General features: G+C 48.9%; 1 protein-coding gene across 1 annotated transcript in view; it reads left to right on the top strand.

Moving 5' to 3' along the window:
- Nucleotides 1–18,893, top strand: part of LOC137430931 (serine/threonine-protein kinase 17B) — a 56,763-nt gene that overhangs the window by 16,255 nt on the left and 21,615 nt on the right. The window contains exon 3 of the mRNA XM_078781248.1: nt 5,886–6,030. Coding sequence (XP_078637374.1) covers nt 5,886–6,030 — 145 coding nt within the window. The remainder of the gene's footprint in view (nt 1–5,885; nt 6,031–18,893) is intronic.

Genomic DNA, 18,893 nt, shown 5'->3' with positions numbered 1-18,893 from the left:
AGAGATCCCAACCATCAAGTCTCTGGTCATGGGATATCACTTTGGACATGCTACTTGTACTGTGGCAATAACTGGATTCCCTGCACCTTGATCAAAAGGTGAAGGAACGGATACCTGGCATGCACCTTGTATAAATCGGTTTTCCACTTAACTCCAACTTTCACCCACCTGGAATCTCATGTTTGCAAGTGCTGCCGACCTCTAATCTATGATTGCGTGCCACCACATGTCATGTTGTCTTCCATGCAATGGAATCCCAACTTGTCTGTCCAACGTTTATGTTCCATTCCGTCCACGAAACTTCCGCCATCCCATTTGTAATATCCATGCCATCTGTTTAAAGAAACACCCCTCCCTCCTCCCCTCCTCCACCCCTCCCTCCTCCCTCCTCCCCCCCTTCCTCCTCGCCCCTCCCCCTCCCCTCCCTCCTCTCCCCATCCACCTCTCCCTCCTCCCCACCCCACCCTTTCTCCTCCCCCTCTACCCCTCCCCCTCTACCCCTCCCCCTCTACCCCTCCCCCTCTACCCCTCCCCCTCTACCCCTCCCCCTATACCCCTCCCCTCTACCCCTCCCCCTCTACCCCTCCCCCTCCCCCTCTACTCCTCCCCCTCTACCCCTCCCTCCTCCATCCCCTTTACCCCTCCCTCCTCCCCCTCCCCCCAGCCCTCCCTCCTCCCCCCCAGCCCTCCCTCCTCCCCCCACCCCTCCCTCCTCCCCCCTCCACCCCTCCCACCTCCCCGCTCCACCCTTTCTCCTCCCCCTCTACCCCTCCCTCCTCTGCCCCCTCCCTCCTCCACCCCTCCACCCCTCCCTCCTCCCCCTCTACTCCTCCCTCCTCCACCCCTCTCCCCTCCCTCTTCCCCCCCACCCCTCCCTTTTCCCCCCACCCCTCCCTCCTCCCCCCACCCCTCCTTCCTCCCCCTCCCTTCCTCCTCTCCTCTCCCCTCCCCCTCCCTTCCTCCTCCCCCATCCCCTCCCCCCCCTCCCTCCTCCCCGCTCCCCCCTCCCTCCTCCCCGCTCCCCCCCTCCCTCCTCCCCGCTCCACCCTTTCTCCTCCCCCTCTACCCCTCCCTCCTCTCCCCCCTCCCCCTCTACCCCTTCCTCCTCTCCCCCCTCCCCCTCTACCCCTCCCTCCTCTCCCCCCCTCCCCCCACCCCTCCCCCCACCCCTCCCCCCACCCCTCCCTCCACCCCTCCCTCCACCCCTCCCTCCTCCCCCTCCACCCCTCCCTCCTCCCCGCTCCACCCTTTCTCCTCCCCCTCTACCCCTCCCTCCTCCCCCTCTACCCCTCCCTCCTCTCCCTCTCCCCCCCTCCCCCCTCCCCCTCCACCCCTCCCTCCTCCCCTTCTCCTGCCCCTCTACCCCTCCCTCCTCCCCCTCTACCCCTCCCTCCTCTCCCTCTCCCCCCCTCCCCCCTCCCCCACCCCTCCCTCCTCCCCCCACCCATCCCTCCTCCCCCCCACCCATCCCTCCTCCCCCCCACCCCTCTCTCCTCCTCCCCTCCACCTTCACCATACGGATGTGCAGATCATAGATTACCGCATTATTGATGCGCATTATCTAATGCATATCAGTTTAGCACCAGGCCATGTTTTAAACATGAACAAAGGTTGGAATGTCTGTTTCCAGCATCTGAAGTTCATTCCAGGATTAATTGTTTCTAATATTGATGCAAATGTCCAAATTCCGTGGACTCGGACCGTTTGGCTCGCATTCGCTGTTCGCAGTCGTGTCCCTCTGGACGAACCGATGACTGTGAACTGTAGGGTTAGGGTTAGGGTTAGGGTTAGGGTTGTTAGGGTTAGGGTTACGGCTCGGGTTACCTTTAAGTTCCACTTGTCTTGCAGTAAAGAACAATGTGACCTTTTTGTTACCTTCAAACCATTTTCACCAATGATGTCGTGCACCGAACGACTTCGGTCTGCAAGGCACCTGCGAGCACCTGCGAGACTTCTTCTTCGATATTGTCTACATGGGTCATCACACCCTCAGACTATAGGACTCGTTAAAAGACTCGGAAGGTCCCAGTTAAAGTCTGTCCACTCGTTTCGAAGATGAAAAGAAAACGCATCCATGTGATGGTTATTTTTGTAGAACCAGAGGAACTTTCTTCCACGACCAGGAACATCCAGGTGGAGTTCCAAGCACACGTGACCTGCTCGGAATCACCTGCACAATCTCTGACGAGGTGCTCTGCGAGGGTCGCTCAAGGTGCTGGTGGGATCATGTTGTGGAAAATGAAAATGTACAGGAAGTTGATAAAATTCACCGGTTCCTCAATCTTCCTCTGTCATATGCACACGCGTGTCGTCTACATGTTCGTGCCATGATGCTGTCGACATGTAAGTCTTTGGGCCGTGTACGCAGATACTTCAGGACACGTGCTTTGACGTATTAATACTTTCCAAACGTAATACCACCCAGATGTTCTCCATGAGGTGGTACACCCTCGGTCATTGTGGGAATCATCACAATGCCACCACCGGCCTCATTTGGGCAACTTACAGCATTGAACTATCACGTGACCATCTTTGTTTTCATTTCCTTTTTTCTATGGAAGATTGAGGCATGTTACGGAGGTCATGTTATGGAGGTCATGTTACGGAGGTCATGAGGCAAGGTCATGTTACGGAGGTCATGTTACGGAGGTCATGAGGCAAGGTCATGTTACGGAGGGTAAAAAGGGAATCGATGGTTACTGTGGACACATTTTGACTCCAAGCAGGAAACCAGGATGGAAGGAAAGAGGTGTTGGTTATGTAGAGATAATGGGGGTGGGGGGACAGAAATGACTGAAGGGATGGGGATGATATGAGATGGTGATTTGATAAGGGCCTTGGTGGCTTGACCCCGCCCACCTCCACCCCTCCTCCTGCACCAACTCGTCCTTTCAACGTACAGATTACTGACGAGGTGTGTTGGGTGCAAACCAGAGTGTCCTCTTTGGTAGATTACTGACGAGGTGTGTTGGGTGCAAACCAGAGTGTCCTCTTTGATAGATTACTGATGTGTGTTGGATGCAAACCAAAGTGTCCTCCTTGATAGATTACTGACGAGGTGTGTTGGGTGCAAACCAGAGTGTCCTCCTTGATAGATTACTGACGAGGTGTGTTGGGTGCAAACCAAAGTGTCCTCCTTGATAGATTACTGACGAGGTGTGTTGGGTGCAAACCAGAGTCTCCTCCTTGATAGATTACTGACGAGGTGTGTTGGGTGCAAACCAGAGTGTCCTCCTTGATAGATTACTGACGAGGTGTGTTGGGTGCAAACCAAAGTGTCCTCCTTGATAGATTACTGACGAGGTGTGTTGGGTGCAAACCAAAGTGTTCTCCTTGATAGATTACTGACGAGGTGTGTTGGGTGCAAACCAAAGTGTCCTTGATAGATTACTGACGAGGTGTGTTGGGTGCAAACCAAAGTGTCCTCCTTGATAGATTACTGACGAGGTGTGTTGGGTGCAAACCAAAGTGTCCTCCTTGATAGATTACTGACGAGGTGTGTTGGGTGCAAACCAAAGTGTCCTCCTTGATAGATTACTGACAAGGTGTGTTGGGTGCAAACCAAAGTGTCCTTGATAGATTACTGACGAGGTGTGTTGGATGCAAACCAAAGTGTCCTCCTTGATAGATTACTGACGAGGTGTGTTGGGTCCAAACCAAAGTGTCCTCCTTGATAGATTACTGACGAGGTGTGTTAGGTGCAAACCAAAGTGTCCTCCTTGATAGATTACTGACGAGGTGTGTTGGGTGCAAACCAGAGTGTCCTCCTTGATAGATTACTGACGAGGTGTGTTGGGTGCAAACCAAAGTGTCCTCCTTGATAGATTACTGACGAGGTGTGTTGGGTGCAAACCAAAGTGTCCTCCTTGATAGATTACTGACGAGGTGTGTTGGGTGCAAACCAAAGTGTCCTCCTTGATAGATTACTGACGAGGTGTGTTGGGTGCAAACCAAAGTGTCCTCCTTGATAGATTACTGACGAGGTGTGTTGGGTGCAAACCAAAGTGTCCTCCTTGATAGATTACTGACGAGGTGTGTTGGGTGCAAACCAAAGTGTCCTTGATAGATTACTGACGAGGTGTGTTGGATGCAAACCAAAGTGTCCTCCTTGATAGATTACTGACGAGGTGTGTTGGGTCCAAACCAAAGTGTCCTCCTTGATAGATTACTGACGAGGTGTGTTAGGTGCAAACCAAAGTGTCCTCCTTGATAGATTACTGACGAGGTGTGTTGGGTGCAAACCAGAGTGTCCTCCTTGATAGATTACTGACGAGGTGTGTTGGGTGCAAACCAAAGTGTCCTCCTTGATAGATTACTGACGAGGTGTGTTGGGTGCAAACCAAAGTGTCCTCCTTGATAGATTACTGACGAGGTGTGTTGGGTGCAAACCAAAGTGTCCTCCTTGATAGATTACTGACGAGGTGTGTTGGGTGCAAACCAAAGTGTCCTCCTTGATAGATTACTGACGAGGTGTGTTGGATGCAAACCAGAGTGTCCTCCTTGATAGATTACTGACGAGGTGTGTTGGATGCAAACCAGAGTGTCCTCCTTGATAGATTACTGACGAGGTGTGTTGGATGCAAACCAGAGTGTCCTCCTTGATAGATTACTGACGAGGTGTGTTGGATGCAAACCAAAGTGTCCTCCTTGATAGATTACTGACGAGGTGTGTTGGATGCAAACCAAAGCGTCCTCCTTGATAGATTACTGACGAGGTGTGTTGGGTGCAAACCAGAGTGTCCTCCTTGATAGATTACTGACGAGGTGTGTTGGGTGCAAACCAGAGTGTCCTCCTTGATAGATTACTGACGAGGTGTGTTGGGTGCAAACCAGAGTGTCCTCCTTGATGGATTACTGACGAGGTGTGTTGGGTGCAAACCAGAGTGTCCTCCTTGATAGATTACTGACGAGGTGTGTTGGATGCAAACCAGAGTGTCCTCCTTGATAGATTACTGACGAGGTGTGTTGGGTGCAAACCAGAGTGTCCTCCTTGATAGATTACTGACGAGGTGTGTTGGATGCAAACCAGAGTGTCCTCCTTGATAGATTACTGACGAGGTGTGTTGGATGCAAACCAAAGTGTCCTCCTTGATAGATTACTGACGAGGTGTGCTGGATGCAAACCAGTGTCCTCCTTGATAGATTACTGACGAGGTGTGTTGGGTGCAAACCAGAGTGTCCTCCTTGATAGATTACTGACGAGGTGTGTTGGGTGCAAACCAGAGTGTCCTCCTTGATAGATTACTGACGAGGTGTGTTGGGTGCAAACCAGAGTGTCCTCCTTGATAGATTACTGACGAGGTGTGTTGGGTGCAAACCAGAGTGTCCTCCTTGATAGATTACTGACGAGGTGTGTTGGGTGCAAACCAGAGTGTCCTCCTTGATAGATTACTGACGAGGTGTGTTGGATGCAAACCAGAGTGTCCTCCTTGATAGATTACTGACGAGGTGTGTTGGGTGCAAACCAGAGTGTCCTCCTTGATAGATTACTGACGAGGTGTGTTGGGTGCAAACCAGAGTGTCCTCCTTGATAGATTACTGACGAGGTGTGTTGGGTGCAAACCAGAGTGTCCTCCTTGATAGATTACTGACGAGGTGTGTTGGGTGCAAACCAGAGTGTCCTCCTTGATAGATTACTGACGAGGTGTGTTGGGTGCAAACCAGAGTGTCCTCCTTGATAGATTACTGACGAGGTGTGTTGGATGCAAACCAGAGTGTCCTCCTTGATAGATTACTGACGAGGTGTGTTGGGTGCAAACCAGAGTGTCCTCCTTGATAGATTACTGACGAGGTGTGTTGGATGCAAACCAAAGTGTCCTTGATAGTTTACTGATGAGGTGTGTTGGATGCAAACCAAACTGTCCTCCTTGTTGGGTGTGTTGCAGTGCTGCAGGTGGTGAGATTTTTCACAAATGCTTTGGTGAGGATGACGAGGTATTCTCCGAGCAAAACACTGTTCGTCTGATGCGTCAAATCCTGGAGGGTGTCGTGTTTATGCACCAATGTAACATCGTGCACCTGGATCTCAAGGTGAGGTGATGTCCTAATTGATGCAAAAGAGAACTTTTGAGGTTTGCCTTAAAGCCCACATTTCACCATTTGTTCCTGTGTTGTTGGAGCATTTTGATGGCATCTTCCTTTTGATTGGACCCACCCCTCTTTTTGATTGGGCCCGCCCACTCCTTTTGATTGGGCCCGCCCCCTTCTTCCAGCATTTTGAGGTATTTGTTACATATCATACAGGTTCTCAAAAAGACCAGACAACTTTAATTGTTAATATATTTAGAACCACAAATTATACAACAATGCCCTTTGTTTTATGATACAGAAACTCATAAAGTTTTGTGCACACCATGAATGTGAACACTTCAATGTGAGCTCTTCAAATCCACTTGAATGTGAGCTCCGTTTGTCACGCGTATGACATCAAGGCAGTACATGGGTTCTTGCCATGTTTAGGTCAGCATATTTGCATCCACCAGTGCACATGCAGCTGTGATGACCTCTGTGTACATGACCTTTTCAGGTAATCTTTGTTGTCCTCTATGTGACTGAGCATTTCCAAGGCAAAGGCCTTATGTTTGGGTTAGTCATTTGGTTTGAGTTCCTGCAGAAGTCTGCATCTTATAGACAAAAAGCTTCAGTGTTTTATACAAAATCCTGTGTGCAGTGGTGGTTGGTAGTCCCAGTTCTCTGGATGCAAATCCTGTGTGCAGTGGTGGTTGGTAGTCCCAGTTCTCTGGATGCAAATCCTGTGTGCAGTGGTGGTTGGTAGTCCCAGTTCTCTGGATGCAAATCCTGTGTGCAGTGGTGGTTGGTTATCCCAGTTCTCAGGATGCGCATCAGATTGATTTTCTGGGATTTTGTTGAAATGATCCATGTAATCGTTCAACGTCTGCTGCACTTGTGATTGGTCGACCGGTACTTTTCTGTTTCTGACAACTTCCAGTCTCCTTAAACCTATTGTACCACTCTGATACAAGTCCACAATGTCTGGTTCCTTCCATACCTTGTATGGAAATTATGTTGAACTTGCGTGTCGGATCTCGTCTCGATGAACCATTTGACACATTGAGCTTTTTACTGTGGAATCACCATTTTCTTCTTCATTAAACCAACAGCCATGAAAATTAAAAAAGAGTTTCTGTATCATATAAACCAAAAGGTATAGTTGTATCATTTGTGGTACTAAATACATTAATAACCAAAGTTGTCCAGCTCTTTTTGGAACACCATGAGCATGTCACTATTCGTTCACCACACCATTGTTAAGGTGTGGCTTGAATATGGTGTTCACATTATTCATAATCACACCTTTTTAATGATTATATATATATATGCACACATTTTCAAGAGTATTTGAATAAAGTGTGAACAATGTGTGGATTTACAATTGGGCCTGGATACCTTTTTAATCATGATTTTGCTGTGTATTTTGAGCTTTGTGATAAACTTCAATGTTTTATTTCTTTTGCTAATATGTATTTGAACCTTTCTAACTTGATTGGGTTTTCTTGCCATCACATAGTCTGCATGCATGCATATACACACACATATACACACACATACACACACACACACATACACACACACACACTCATACATATATATATATATATATATATATATATATATATATATATATATATATATATATATATATATATATATATATATATCGATGTGGTAGTGATATGTAGAGCAGATAGATCTGAGTAGGTAACATGCTTCGTGTGTCGTGGTAAGGAAAACTACCTGTAATAAGTTCTTCATGTGTAGGCGTTTGTCGGGTTAAGATGTATACTTGTGAATCTACCAGGAGGTTCGAGTGATAAGTAGTGTAGGGATTAAGAGTAGCGCCCTTGTGAGTCTCACCTGGTCAGTCAAACCTTTGTCCCTTTTGGCACCGCAACCACTGAGACAACTTAGTTAGGATCTTTATTGCAACACTAAATAACGCCCTTCCCTGACATGACTGTGAAAGAGAACCGGCAAAAGGAAACCAGGCCGGGACACCGCCGATAATGGCCGCCGCCAACTACACCTCCGGCGGGCCTATCCACCCCGAATAGCACGCACTATGACCACGGAGTAGGGAGCGAGGTTGAGAGGCGCGGCGGGCGTGGGCCTGAGCGAAGCTGGGAGGTTCGGTGGAAAGGACTGATTGGTTGGCAGCGCGCCAAGGCTGACGTCACCGGCGAGGAGATATTAGCGAGCGCCGAACGCCATTGTTTAGTCTGGCAGTGGGTCTTGCGCCGAGTGCGTTTTGAGAGAGTTGGTCGGATTTGGAAGGACGGAGAGAGACTGAGAAGCGAGTTGGTTTGGAGAGTTGCTTCTGGCAGTGAGCCTTGAGATGCAATAAAGTTAGTGGGTTGGCAAGCAGAAGAGTTGGCCATCAGTGGAGTTCGGACAGGGAGAGAATTGTGAGAGTTGCTTCGTTGACTTGAACTTGGCTCGAAGCGGCACTTGGCGTGCAGTGGACTCGCGCCTTCTTCCCATTTTTTGCCGTTCTTCGTCATTCTGTGTTTGTGCTCGAGTTGAGGATCGACCTTGTGTGGAGCTTGCTGGCCTGCGTTAGATGCGTGGTGCTGGTGCACGGACCTCGTGGGTGGCAAGTGGATCGGAGCTTGGAGCGAGGCCTGGCGGCGGCCGAGCGGGGCCGTGTTACATGGAAGACGACCAGAGACAGATAAGACCGAGCTACGCGTTCCCCCCTTACACGACGAGACATGTTATTTTGGTATTCTTTTCCCTCGTCTGTGCTTTGAGATCTGTCGTGTGGGGACGTCCCAATTTAGGCCATTATTTGATTATATCGTCGCGTTTTATTGTATCGGGTCCTGAATAAATCTTTATTTTCGTACATTGAATTTGGTGTCCGTGTCGAGTTAATTTCGGTTGCAGGATCGAAGCTGCGCCGGCGCGCAAAAGTTAAGTGCTTCCGCAGCCTTCCATTTTCCTTCTTCCTCCCGCGTTTGGTAGTGAAATCCGTATTGGTTGTTGCCTCAGAATAAACCGTTTCGGCCTATCCGCGATTTTCTGGTGTTAACCGGGAGTCGCACGACGACTGTTGTCAGGTAGTGGGATTGAACCCCGAATCAAATTGGTGTCAAGGAGTGTGGAGAATTTGGAAAGAAAATTTTTGTAGTCGGAGGCGCAAATTTGCATAGTCGATTGGTGCGCGGGACGCGAACAGCGCGTCAGTTAAAATTTAATTTTATTCCGGTTGGAAAGCGACCTCCTTTACGGAGGAGGAGGTGAGCGGTATGGAAGATGCGGGAAGTAGTTGGAGTGAGTCGGAAGTAGCTCGGGTTGAGCATAGTGATGGAACTTCCCCTGCCAGTGAGACGGCTGCCATGGACAGCCAGGCCTCAATGAAATTTATGCAGGGAATGAAGGAAGGGTTGGAAAATCAAATTGGGGGATTGGAAAATAACATGAAAGAAATGATAAGTGAAATGAAAAACAAAATGGAGTCCCAGGGGAATGAATGTAGGGAAGGAATGAAGGGAATGAGTGATCGATTGGAGGGGCAAATTAAAGGAAAAATTGAGGGACTGATTAACAAAATGGATGCCTGGACGAATGAATTGAGGGAAGGACGAACGAATGGTGCCGTTGGGGCACAGGAGAAGCCAAAGGTGGCAGAAATTCATTCGGAACGGGGGGAAGGCAAATTGGGAATTGCACCGGGAATGGCAATTTGAGTAAATGGGGAGACTGCAAATTCACAGGTGAATGGGGAAGTGGAGGGTAAAGATGGAACCTTCCCTGTCTCGGAGCGATCGAGCCCGAAGACGTGTCCTATGCCTTTCCAGGCCATGTTGAAACTAAAAAGGGGCATGAGTGAAATTATGAGGGGAATGAGTAAAGAAATCTATGAAAGAGGAAAGTGATGCTGGTCGTGAAAGATTGGATGCACGGATTAAAGAAACAAAAACCCTATGTGGAATGAACGAACGAACGAATGAGTGAACAGGGGAATGAAATGAGGGAAGTGAATGAACAATTGGAGGTAAATGGGACATGTTTGATACCTGGTGGCCTGGAGGTTTATCGGGACCAGGTGGATGCCCCAACACATCAACCAGGGGATGGATTTGAATCCTTGCTGTGCCAGGGCGGTGGTTCAAAGCAACAGGGGGTAAGAATATTGGAGATCCGTGAAACGGAACCGGACTGGGTAGTCGTCGATGAATACCTGTCGGAGCCAGAATTGATGGGGGAGGATGATGAGAATGAATTGACACAGCGGCTGGAGGCCTTGAACAGTACCATCGGGGAAGAGTTTGACCAGGTCCAAAATAGTTTGGGGGATGAGGTGAGTCGGTCCAAGGAGGTAGTTGAGGTGACCATGGGGATCCTCACCATGCACTACGATTTGGTAACTGAGGCTCCGAAATTGGACAACCAGTTGGGGGAGTGTGTTGGCTCCAGGCTGGATTTGGACCTTGGAGGATCGGGAGATAGAGCCTCTGGAGATTTGGTCCCTGTAGGGAATTTGGAACAGCTGCAGGGAGGGGAATTTGGAACAGCTGCAGCTGCAGTTGGCGTCAGGAAGGGCATCCGGCCAAAAAAACATTGCATCAAAAAGAGAACCATGACAATTACAAGTACATATGGGCAGGGTGCAGCCCGAAGTGGAGATTGGTTTCTGAGATTTGGGACATGGAATGTAGGGACAATGACAGGGAGATCAGGAGAAGTGGTGGAAGTATTGGTCAGAAGAAGAGTGGACATATGTTGTGTGCAAGAGACGAGATGGAAGGGAAGTGGTGTGAGAATGGTGAAGGGCAGGCAGGGACAGAAATACAAGTTTGTGTGGCAAGGGTACCCGGAGGGCGTGAATGGTGTTGGTGTCCTGTTTTCTGAGGAGTTTGTAGACAGTGTGGTGAGTGTGACTAGAGTGAGTGATAGGTTGATGATGGTGAAAATGATGATTGGAAAGCTCTTGGTGAATGTCATCTCGGGATATGCTCCGCAGGTTGGTCGAAGCGATGAAGAGAAGGACAAGTTCTGGTGTGCGATAGAGAAGCTGATGGAAAACGTGAAAGATGAGGAAGTTGTTGTGGTGGGAGGAGACCTGAATGGACATGTGGGAAGGAGTATGGATGGTTTTGAGGGAGTTCATGGGGGTTACGGATTATGGTGAGAGAAATGGAGAAGGTGAAAGGATTTTGGAGTTTGCTGATGGAGCTGATTTGTTGATTTGTAATACTCAGTTCCAGAAAGAGGATAATAAGCTTGTTACATACACGTCAGGTGGGTCGACGACAACCGTTGACTACCTGATGGTGCGTCGGCGAGATAGGGGGCACCTCCGGGACACAAAGGTGATCCCGGGGGAGGAGGCTGTTTCACAGCACCACTTGGTTGTCTGCGACATAAGGGTGAAAGGTGCGAGGAGAGCTCGGCGGGTGAAGTACCAACCGAGAATGAAGGTGTGGAGGTTGAAAGAGGTGACAGTAAGGGAGGCATTAAAAGAGAGGCTGAGTAGGGTAGAGGATGATGTGGTTGAGCTTGAAAGTGGTTGGATGTCAATGAAAGCTAGTCTGTTGGGAGCCGTTGGTGAGGTATGTGGATGGACAAAAGGACCACCGAGGCACTCAGAAACATGGTGGTGGGATGATGAAGTTGGAAAGAGGATTGACGAGAAGAGGAAGAAGTTCAAGGAGTGGCAGAAGGCGAAGGGTACGGGAGCAGAAACAGCAGAGCATGAAAGTTAGAAGGCTGCAAAGAAAGAGGTAGCAAAGGCGCAGGAGGCATGTAGGAAAATGTTCGGAGAACGCTTGGATTCGGAAGAGGGTCAGAAAGCAGTATTCAGGATTGCAAAGCACATAGCGAAAGAGGTGTGATGTGATGGGGGTGAGTTGCTTGAAGGATGAAGTGGGACAAATCGTTGTCGACCCAGATGGAATTAAAGGAAGATGGAAAAGATATATGGAAATGCTGTTGAATACAGAGAATGAATGGGATGGCAACATAGAGAGTAACCCAGTTTTAGGACCGGCAGAGAAGATAACTGAGAAGGAAGTTGAGGAAGCGATAAAGCAATGAAGAGTGGAAAAGCGGGAGGGCCGACGGGAGTTGTGGGAGATATGTTGAAGGCAGCAGGAAGTTGGGGTGTGAAGAGAATGACAGAGATCTGTAATCTGGTGGTGAAAGAAGGCCGCATTCCAGTGGATTGGGAACTGAGTACCCTCGTCCCTCTATACAAGGGGAAAGGTGACCCTCTGGAGTGTGGCTCGTACCGAGCGATAAAGTTATTGGAGCATGGAATGAAGGTATTGGAAAGGGTGTTGGAGAGGAGGATAAGGAAGAAAGTGAAGATCGACGAAATGCAGTTTGGATTTATGCCAGGAAGAGGAACGACAGATGCGCTTTTCATTGTGAGGCAGTTGCAGGAGAAGTACATGGATAAGAGGAAGAAGTTGTTTTTTGAGTTTGTTGATATGGAGAGAGCATTCGATAGGGTTCCACGCAAAGTATTGACATGGGCATTGAGGAAGTTAGGAGTGGAGGAATGGTTGATCAGAGTAGTGTGGCAATGTACAAAGAGCGCGCACAGCTGTAAGGACGAAGGACGGGAACAGTGGTGAGTTTGAGGTGAAGGTGGGAGTGCATCAGGGGTCGGTACTAAGTCCACTACTATTTGTAGCTGTGATGGAGGTGCTGGCTCAGAACGTAAGGGAGGGTTTACCGTGGGAGTTGTTGTATGTAGATGATCTGGTGTTGATTGCGGAAAGTATGGATGGACTGAAGGAAAAGATGAACAAGTGGAAGGAATGTATGGAGACAAAAGGTCTGAAGGTGAATATCGGAAAGACGAAGGTGATGGCAAGTGGTAAAGCATGTGGTGAGGTGGAAAGAACTGGGAAGTGGCCGTGTGCTGTGTGCAGGAAGGGTGTCGGAGTGAACTCAATTCAATGTACAATGTGCGCTGAGTGGGTTCATCAAAAATGTAGTGGTCTGAGAGGGTCATTTACCAGTGTGGCAGCTACATTCAAATGTAAGGTGTGCACAGAGGGAGCTGCAGATGGAAGAAATGTTGAGTTGGATCTTGGAGACGGCGTGAAGCTGGAAGGTGTGAAAACATTTTTCTACCTCGGAGACATGCTGAATGGAGAAGGTGGATCAGACTCGGCAACGGTTTCGGGAACTGCATCTCGGCAACGGTGAGATGTGCATGGAAGAAGTTTCGGGAACTGAGTGGCGTGCTGATGAGGAGGAGAGTGTCGCTGAAGCTGAAGGGAAAGGAGTATGCTGCATGTGTGAGAAGTGTTATGATTTATGGGAGCGAGACATGGGTAATGAACGTAGAGCAGCAACGAAGGCTGGAAAGGGTAGAAATGCGAATGGTTCGATGGAAGTGCGGAGTATCGTTGAGAGAGAGGAAGACAAATGATGAATTGCGAAAGATGATGGGAATATTGCCTGCGATTGATGCTGTGAAGAGGAACAGGTTGAGATGGTTTGGTCATGTGTTGAGGAAGGATGAAAGTGACTGGTTGAGAAGAGTGATGGAAGTACAGGACGGGGTAGACCGAGAAAAACTTGGCTAAAGATGGTGGAAGAAGAAATGTGGGCAAGGGGGTTAACAAGGAGAGATGCAGAAAATAGGGCAAAATGGAGAAGATTGTCATGGGGACCGCAAGGCTAACCCCCGCTCTTGCAGGGAAAATGGCCTTAAAATGCATGTTGTTGTTGTTGTTGCAGGGAGGGCCTGAGGGAGTTGTTACCTTTTGGTGCAGGTGGGGGATAATTTTAAAAGAAAAAAGAAAATTACATTTAAATGGGAGTTGGATTTAGAGCAGGCTTGGTTGGAGTTGGTCCCCTGGCTGTGGAATTTGGAGAAGGGGAGGTCATTGGTGATGGCCTTGGGCAAAAGTTGCCCCTTTCAAAATTTGGTAATGCCAGCCAGCTGGGGGGGGGGGGGGGGGGCTGTGCTGGCGAGATTTGGACGTGGGGTCCAGCCATGGGTGGCATGGTGTGACCTGGGCCCCACGGGGGGTCTGGTGGAGTGTGGCGTCCCTTGTCCAGCGGGGCGCCGGCCGGGCCGACGGTCACCGGACCTTGGTGGGGGTTAAGACCTCTAGGGGGTCCGAGGTGGTTTCTCAAGCCTGGGATGGCATGTATTGAGGACCACTAGGGGGAGGTGTTGTGGGCCGCGCTTTGGTGGTGGCACTGCGGACGGCCAACTTGAGCCTGTTGTGGTGACCACCCTGGCATGCGGCCTGGCACCCTCTCCCTGAGACTCTGGGACAGCCAGCATGTGGTGACATGACATGACATGACATGCTGTGCTGGGCTATGGAGACGGGTCGAACCGAATGGACAGGAATGGAGATAGCCTGCCGGACAACCATTGGGGCATCTGTGGAACGTGATGGTGTGAGAGTGACCTTCCACAGATGTTCCGTTATGATTTATGGACTCTCGGTTTGGAAAGAGAACCATGGGAGTGTTGAATCGGAAGATGTGTAACGTGCCGAGCATATGGGCCATGCTCGGCTGGCATGTGTATGGCAAAGCATCTTTCTTTGGTGAGGTTAGTGAATTGTGACATGTTTGGCATGGGTAATCTGTGGGTTAGATGTAAATTTAAGGGTGAATTTTGTGAAGAGAAATGGTGGACACTGTATAGTGACGCCATTATTGATCCAGGTGTGTTAGACCAAAGTGTTGGAGGCTGTGATAAAATTGACAGGGTAGCAGGACAAAGCTTCCAACTGGTTGCGGGGGCGACTGTGCTGATATTTGGGACGTGGGCTTATGGGGATGTAGTTATGTAGCCTGAGGGTCAACGTGGTGTTGTGCGTGTCCGAGGTGTGTGGACCATGTCTTCTGGGTGGGTCTCCTGGTGGAGCATGGCTGTCGACTGGACCTTGGTATGGTCAAGTGTGGGTGAGCACTGGGGGGATGCCGTTCTGTGGTCGGACTGGGGGATGATGTGGAGGTGCAGGGGACGTGGCTGTAGGGATGCCGCGCACTGCAACCGTGCCCCCCCAGGGCCGAGGTTGTGCGTGCGGTAGTGTGTTTTTGGCAGCAGGTGCTCTCACCACATTGGCCAGCTGGGGCTGGTGCAGCTGTGTTCCTTGCAGGGGGGGGCCGAAGGATGAATGGTGGGTCGCACCCTTATGGACACTCATGGGCCATGTTGGCGTTTTGACTGCTCACCTTGTCCCGATGACCCTTGCATGGTAGAGGTGCAGAGCTGTCGTGGCCACAGGTAGTTGTGTAGTGATGATCACCGTTGGATGCCGACCCACATATCTGCCAGTGTCGTGGACAAAAGAGAAATTTGGTGAAATTTGATTGGTCCAATGGTAAATTTTGGGATTGTGAAGGGTGGATTGCACTTTGGACCTGACCAACCGTAGTTGCCTGTATATCAAGGTAGAGGTAAGGCCTTGATGGTTACTATCCCAGGCTTCAGGACTTGCTTGTTAAATTGGGGACATGTAAACTGGAGTTGGGAGGCGGGTGAGAGTGATGACATGGTCGGTGAGGGGGATTGGAATGTTGTGGGTGGCGTTTGTGTTTGTGTTGGTGTTGTGGTTATGTGTTTTGATGTGGTCGTGAGAGTGGAAACTGAGGATGAGTGATGATTATTGGAGACAATGAGTGGTGATTATTGTGCTTTTGGAAATGTTATGGCAAATGTGAATAGGGGATTTCACATGAGCCAGGCCATGGCAAAAACTTTTGAAACATCTTTTGTACCATCTATGGAATTGTGCTGAAATGTGTGAGAATTGAATGGCAGCGGGGGAGGAAATGTGTTTTGGGATTTTGTGGGTGGGGAAGGTGTGTGTGTCCGCAGGTACGGATCAAGCTCTGAGGAGCGATGCCTGCGGCCCCCCTCTGTGGCAATTACCCCTGGCAGCCGGTGGTATCTGGAAATTGGAGCTCGTCGGTGGAGGGTCTGGTTGGGCGCCCTGGGATAAAGGAGATCCCCGGTGACCCGTGTCGCTGCGCGGAAGCAGGAGGCCACGGAGGAGCCTGGTGTGTGGAGACCCTCACCGGCGAGGTAACGGCAGAAAGGGGCTGTCGGGCTGTCACGGGGCCAAGAGGTAAGGGGGGGGGGGGGCAATGAACTTGTGAGTCGGTTGACTTGTTTTTGGGACTGCGGGCACCACAGCCTGAAGCGCCCCACCATCTTTTTGTGTGGTACCTCCCCGCTGCCGAGTTGAGAAATGCGCACATGTACAGTCACGTGAAAAAGTAAGTACACCCCATGTAAAGTTTTGACGTTTTCAACATTTTTCAACATACAGCTATTTGATCTTCATTTCAACAATATTGATAGATAAAGGTGATATAATATAACAAATATGAAACATTTACATTTTGTAGTCCATTGTATAATTTAAATAAACATAAATGCAAATTTTGCATGTGGAAAAAGTAAGTACACCCCATGAAATGTTTTAAAAATCTTTTTAACATACATGGACATATCAATATTTGATCTTCATTTAAACTATCTATAGATAAAGGTGATCGAATTGAACAAAAAACAATGAAAAATTGACTTTGCAATAATTTATTCAACAAAAAATTGTTGCACAGCATGCACAATTGCATGCACAGCTCGTTTCAAATCCCCCCACAACATCTCGATGGGATTTAGATCTGGGCTTTGACTTGGCCATTCCAGAACCCTCCATTTCTTTCTTTTCAGCCATTCCTTGGTGTATTTACTGGCGTGTTTAGGGTCATTGTCATGTTGCAAGGTCCACCTTCGGTTGAGCTGCAACTCTCCGACAGATGGCCTCACATTATCCTCAAGCACCCTCTGGTACAATGAAGAATTCATAGTGGATTCTATGATGGTGAGCTGCCCAGGCCCTGATGCAGCAAAGCTGCCTCAAACCATAATATTTCCACCACCATGCTTTACAGTTGGTGTCAGGTTATTGTGGTCAAACGCTGTCTTTGGTTTTCGCCAAACATGTCTTCTGGTACTGTGGCCAAATAGCTCTACCTTTGACTCATCTGTCCAGAGCACATTGTTCCAGAAGTGCTGGTCTTTGCCTATGTGTTCATTGGCAAACTTTAGTCTTGCCCTGATGTTCTTTCTGGACCGCAAAGGTTTCCTCCTAGCACACCTCCCATGCAATAAAATTGGTGCAGCCTCTTTCTAATGGTAGACTCGTGCACTTTGACATCAACAGTGGCAAGACCTACCTGTAGGTCCCGTGATGACATTCTGGGGTTCTTAGAGACTTCTTTCAGCATCTTGCGGTCTGCTCTCGGGCTGAACTTGCTGGGGCAGACTGGCCTGAACAAGTCGGCAGTTGTTTGGAATCTTCTCCACTTGTAGATGATCTTCTGCACAGTCGAATAATTGATTTCAAATTGTTTGGAGATCTTTTTAAATCCCTTCCCAGACTCGTAGGCATTTATGACCTTCTTTCTGAAGGCCTCGGAGCTCTTTTGATCGAGGCATGGTGACGCCGCACACTTCAACAACAAAGAGCAAACAAAACGAAATGTCTGAGGTTTAAATAAGACAGGTTCCTCCAAGATCCTCTCTAATGATGTTCTAATCGATTGCACCTGAGCTGGTGCACCTGATTCTAATTTTAGGTATTTGACAATATTTTTCCACATGCGAAATTTGCATTTATGTTTATTTAAATTATACAATGGACTACAAAATGTAAACGTTTTATGATATTTGTTATGTTATATCACCTTTATCTCTCAATATTGATGAAATGAAGATCAAATAGCTGTATGTTGAAATATGTTGAAAAAGTCATCAACTATCATCTGGGTTCATCTCTGTCTCTGGTTCATCTTCAACTGTCATCATGCCAGCTGGCTGGGTGTGGGTTCATCTCTCACCAGCCATGACACCTCAGCAAAGGACTTCTGCGACTCATTGGGACTGACGCAATCTGTCAATTTCCCGACCCGGATCTCAGTCAATGGAGTATCTTCTCTTCTGGACTTAGTTATGACTAACTTCCCTGCAAATTGCTGCTCTTCTTCTACTCCAATAGGTTCTTCTGATCATGTGCTTGTTAAAGTGGACATCTCTCTGGCCATTCTCAGAGAGCCTCCTCAGTGCCGACGAGTCTGGCATTTCACTCAGGCCGACTGGCACGGTCTGCAAGCAGCCATCAATCATCTGGACTGGTCTCCCATCTCTACTGCCTCTGACATCAACTCATCCTGGGAATTCTTCCAAAGCAAACTGATCTCTCTCATGCACAGATTTATCCCATCTCATGTTCAGTTGTCTTACCCTTCCTCCTGTCCATGGTACACTGAATCTTGTGGTGAGGCAGTTGCCCTGAAACAACTTGCCTTTGCCTCTTGGAAGGCAAATCCAACTGAAGTCAATCTCAGTTGCTTCCACCAAGCTCGAAACAAGTGTGTGTCTACCCTCAGGAGTGCCAGGAAGCACTATCTCTCCACACTCAAGATTGAACTCTCAAACCTGTCTCCTTCCTCCAAATGCTGGTGGCGTCTGGTCAAATCAGTTTCTGGTGTTTGTTCCCCCTCCATCCCCTCCCTTACCTCAAATGGCTACACAGTTGACACCGCACGTGACAAGGTTGAATGCCTCAACTCTGTGTTTGCCTCAAAATCTTGTGTCCCAAACCCATCTCTCTCTGTTCCCACCTTTCCCAGTCGAACCCAACTGCTCCTGGACTCTGTGTCCTTCTCTCCTGACAAGGTGGAGAAGTTTTTATCAAACCTCGACTCTGATTCTGCAACTGGACCAGACGGCATCCGCCCACGGGTCCTAAAATCCTGCTCTGCTGCTCTATCTCACCCTCTCTCTGTTCTTTCACCCTCTCTTTTGCTCAAGGTTATCTGCCAGCATCTTGGAAATCAGCAAACATTACCGCTTTACACAAAAAATGTGCAAAAACAGA

Source organism: Myxine glutinosa, chromosome 7 (assembly GCF_964187855.1).
Source record: "Myxine glutinosa chromosome 7, kmMyxGlut1.1, whole genome shotgun sequence".
Taxonomy (NCBI): Eukaryota; Metazoa; Chordata; class Myxini; order Myxiniformes; family Myxinidae; genus Myxine; species Myxine glutinosa.
Note: the sequence above shows the minus strand (reverse complement) of the source record. Positions and strands in the feature narration are given on the sequence as shown.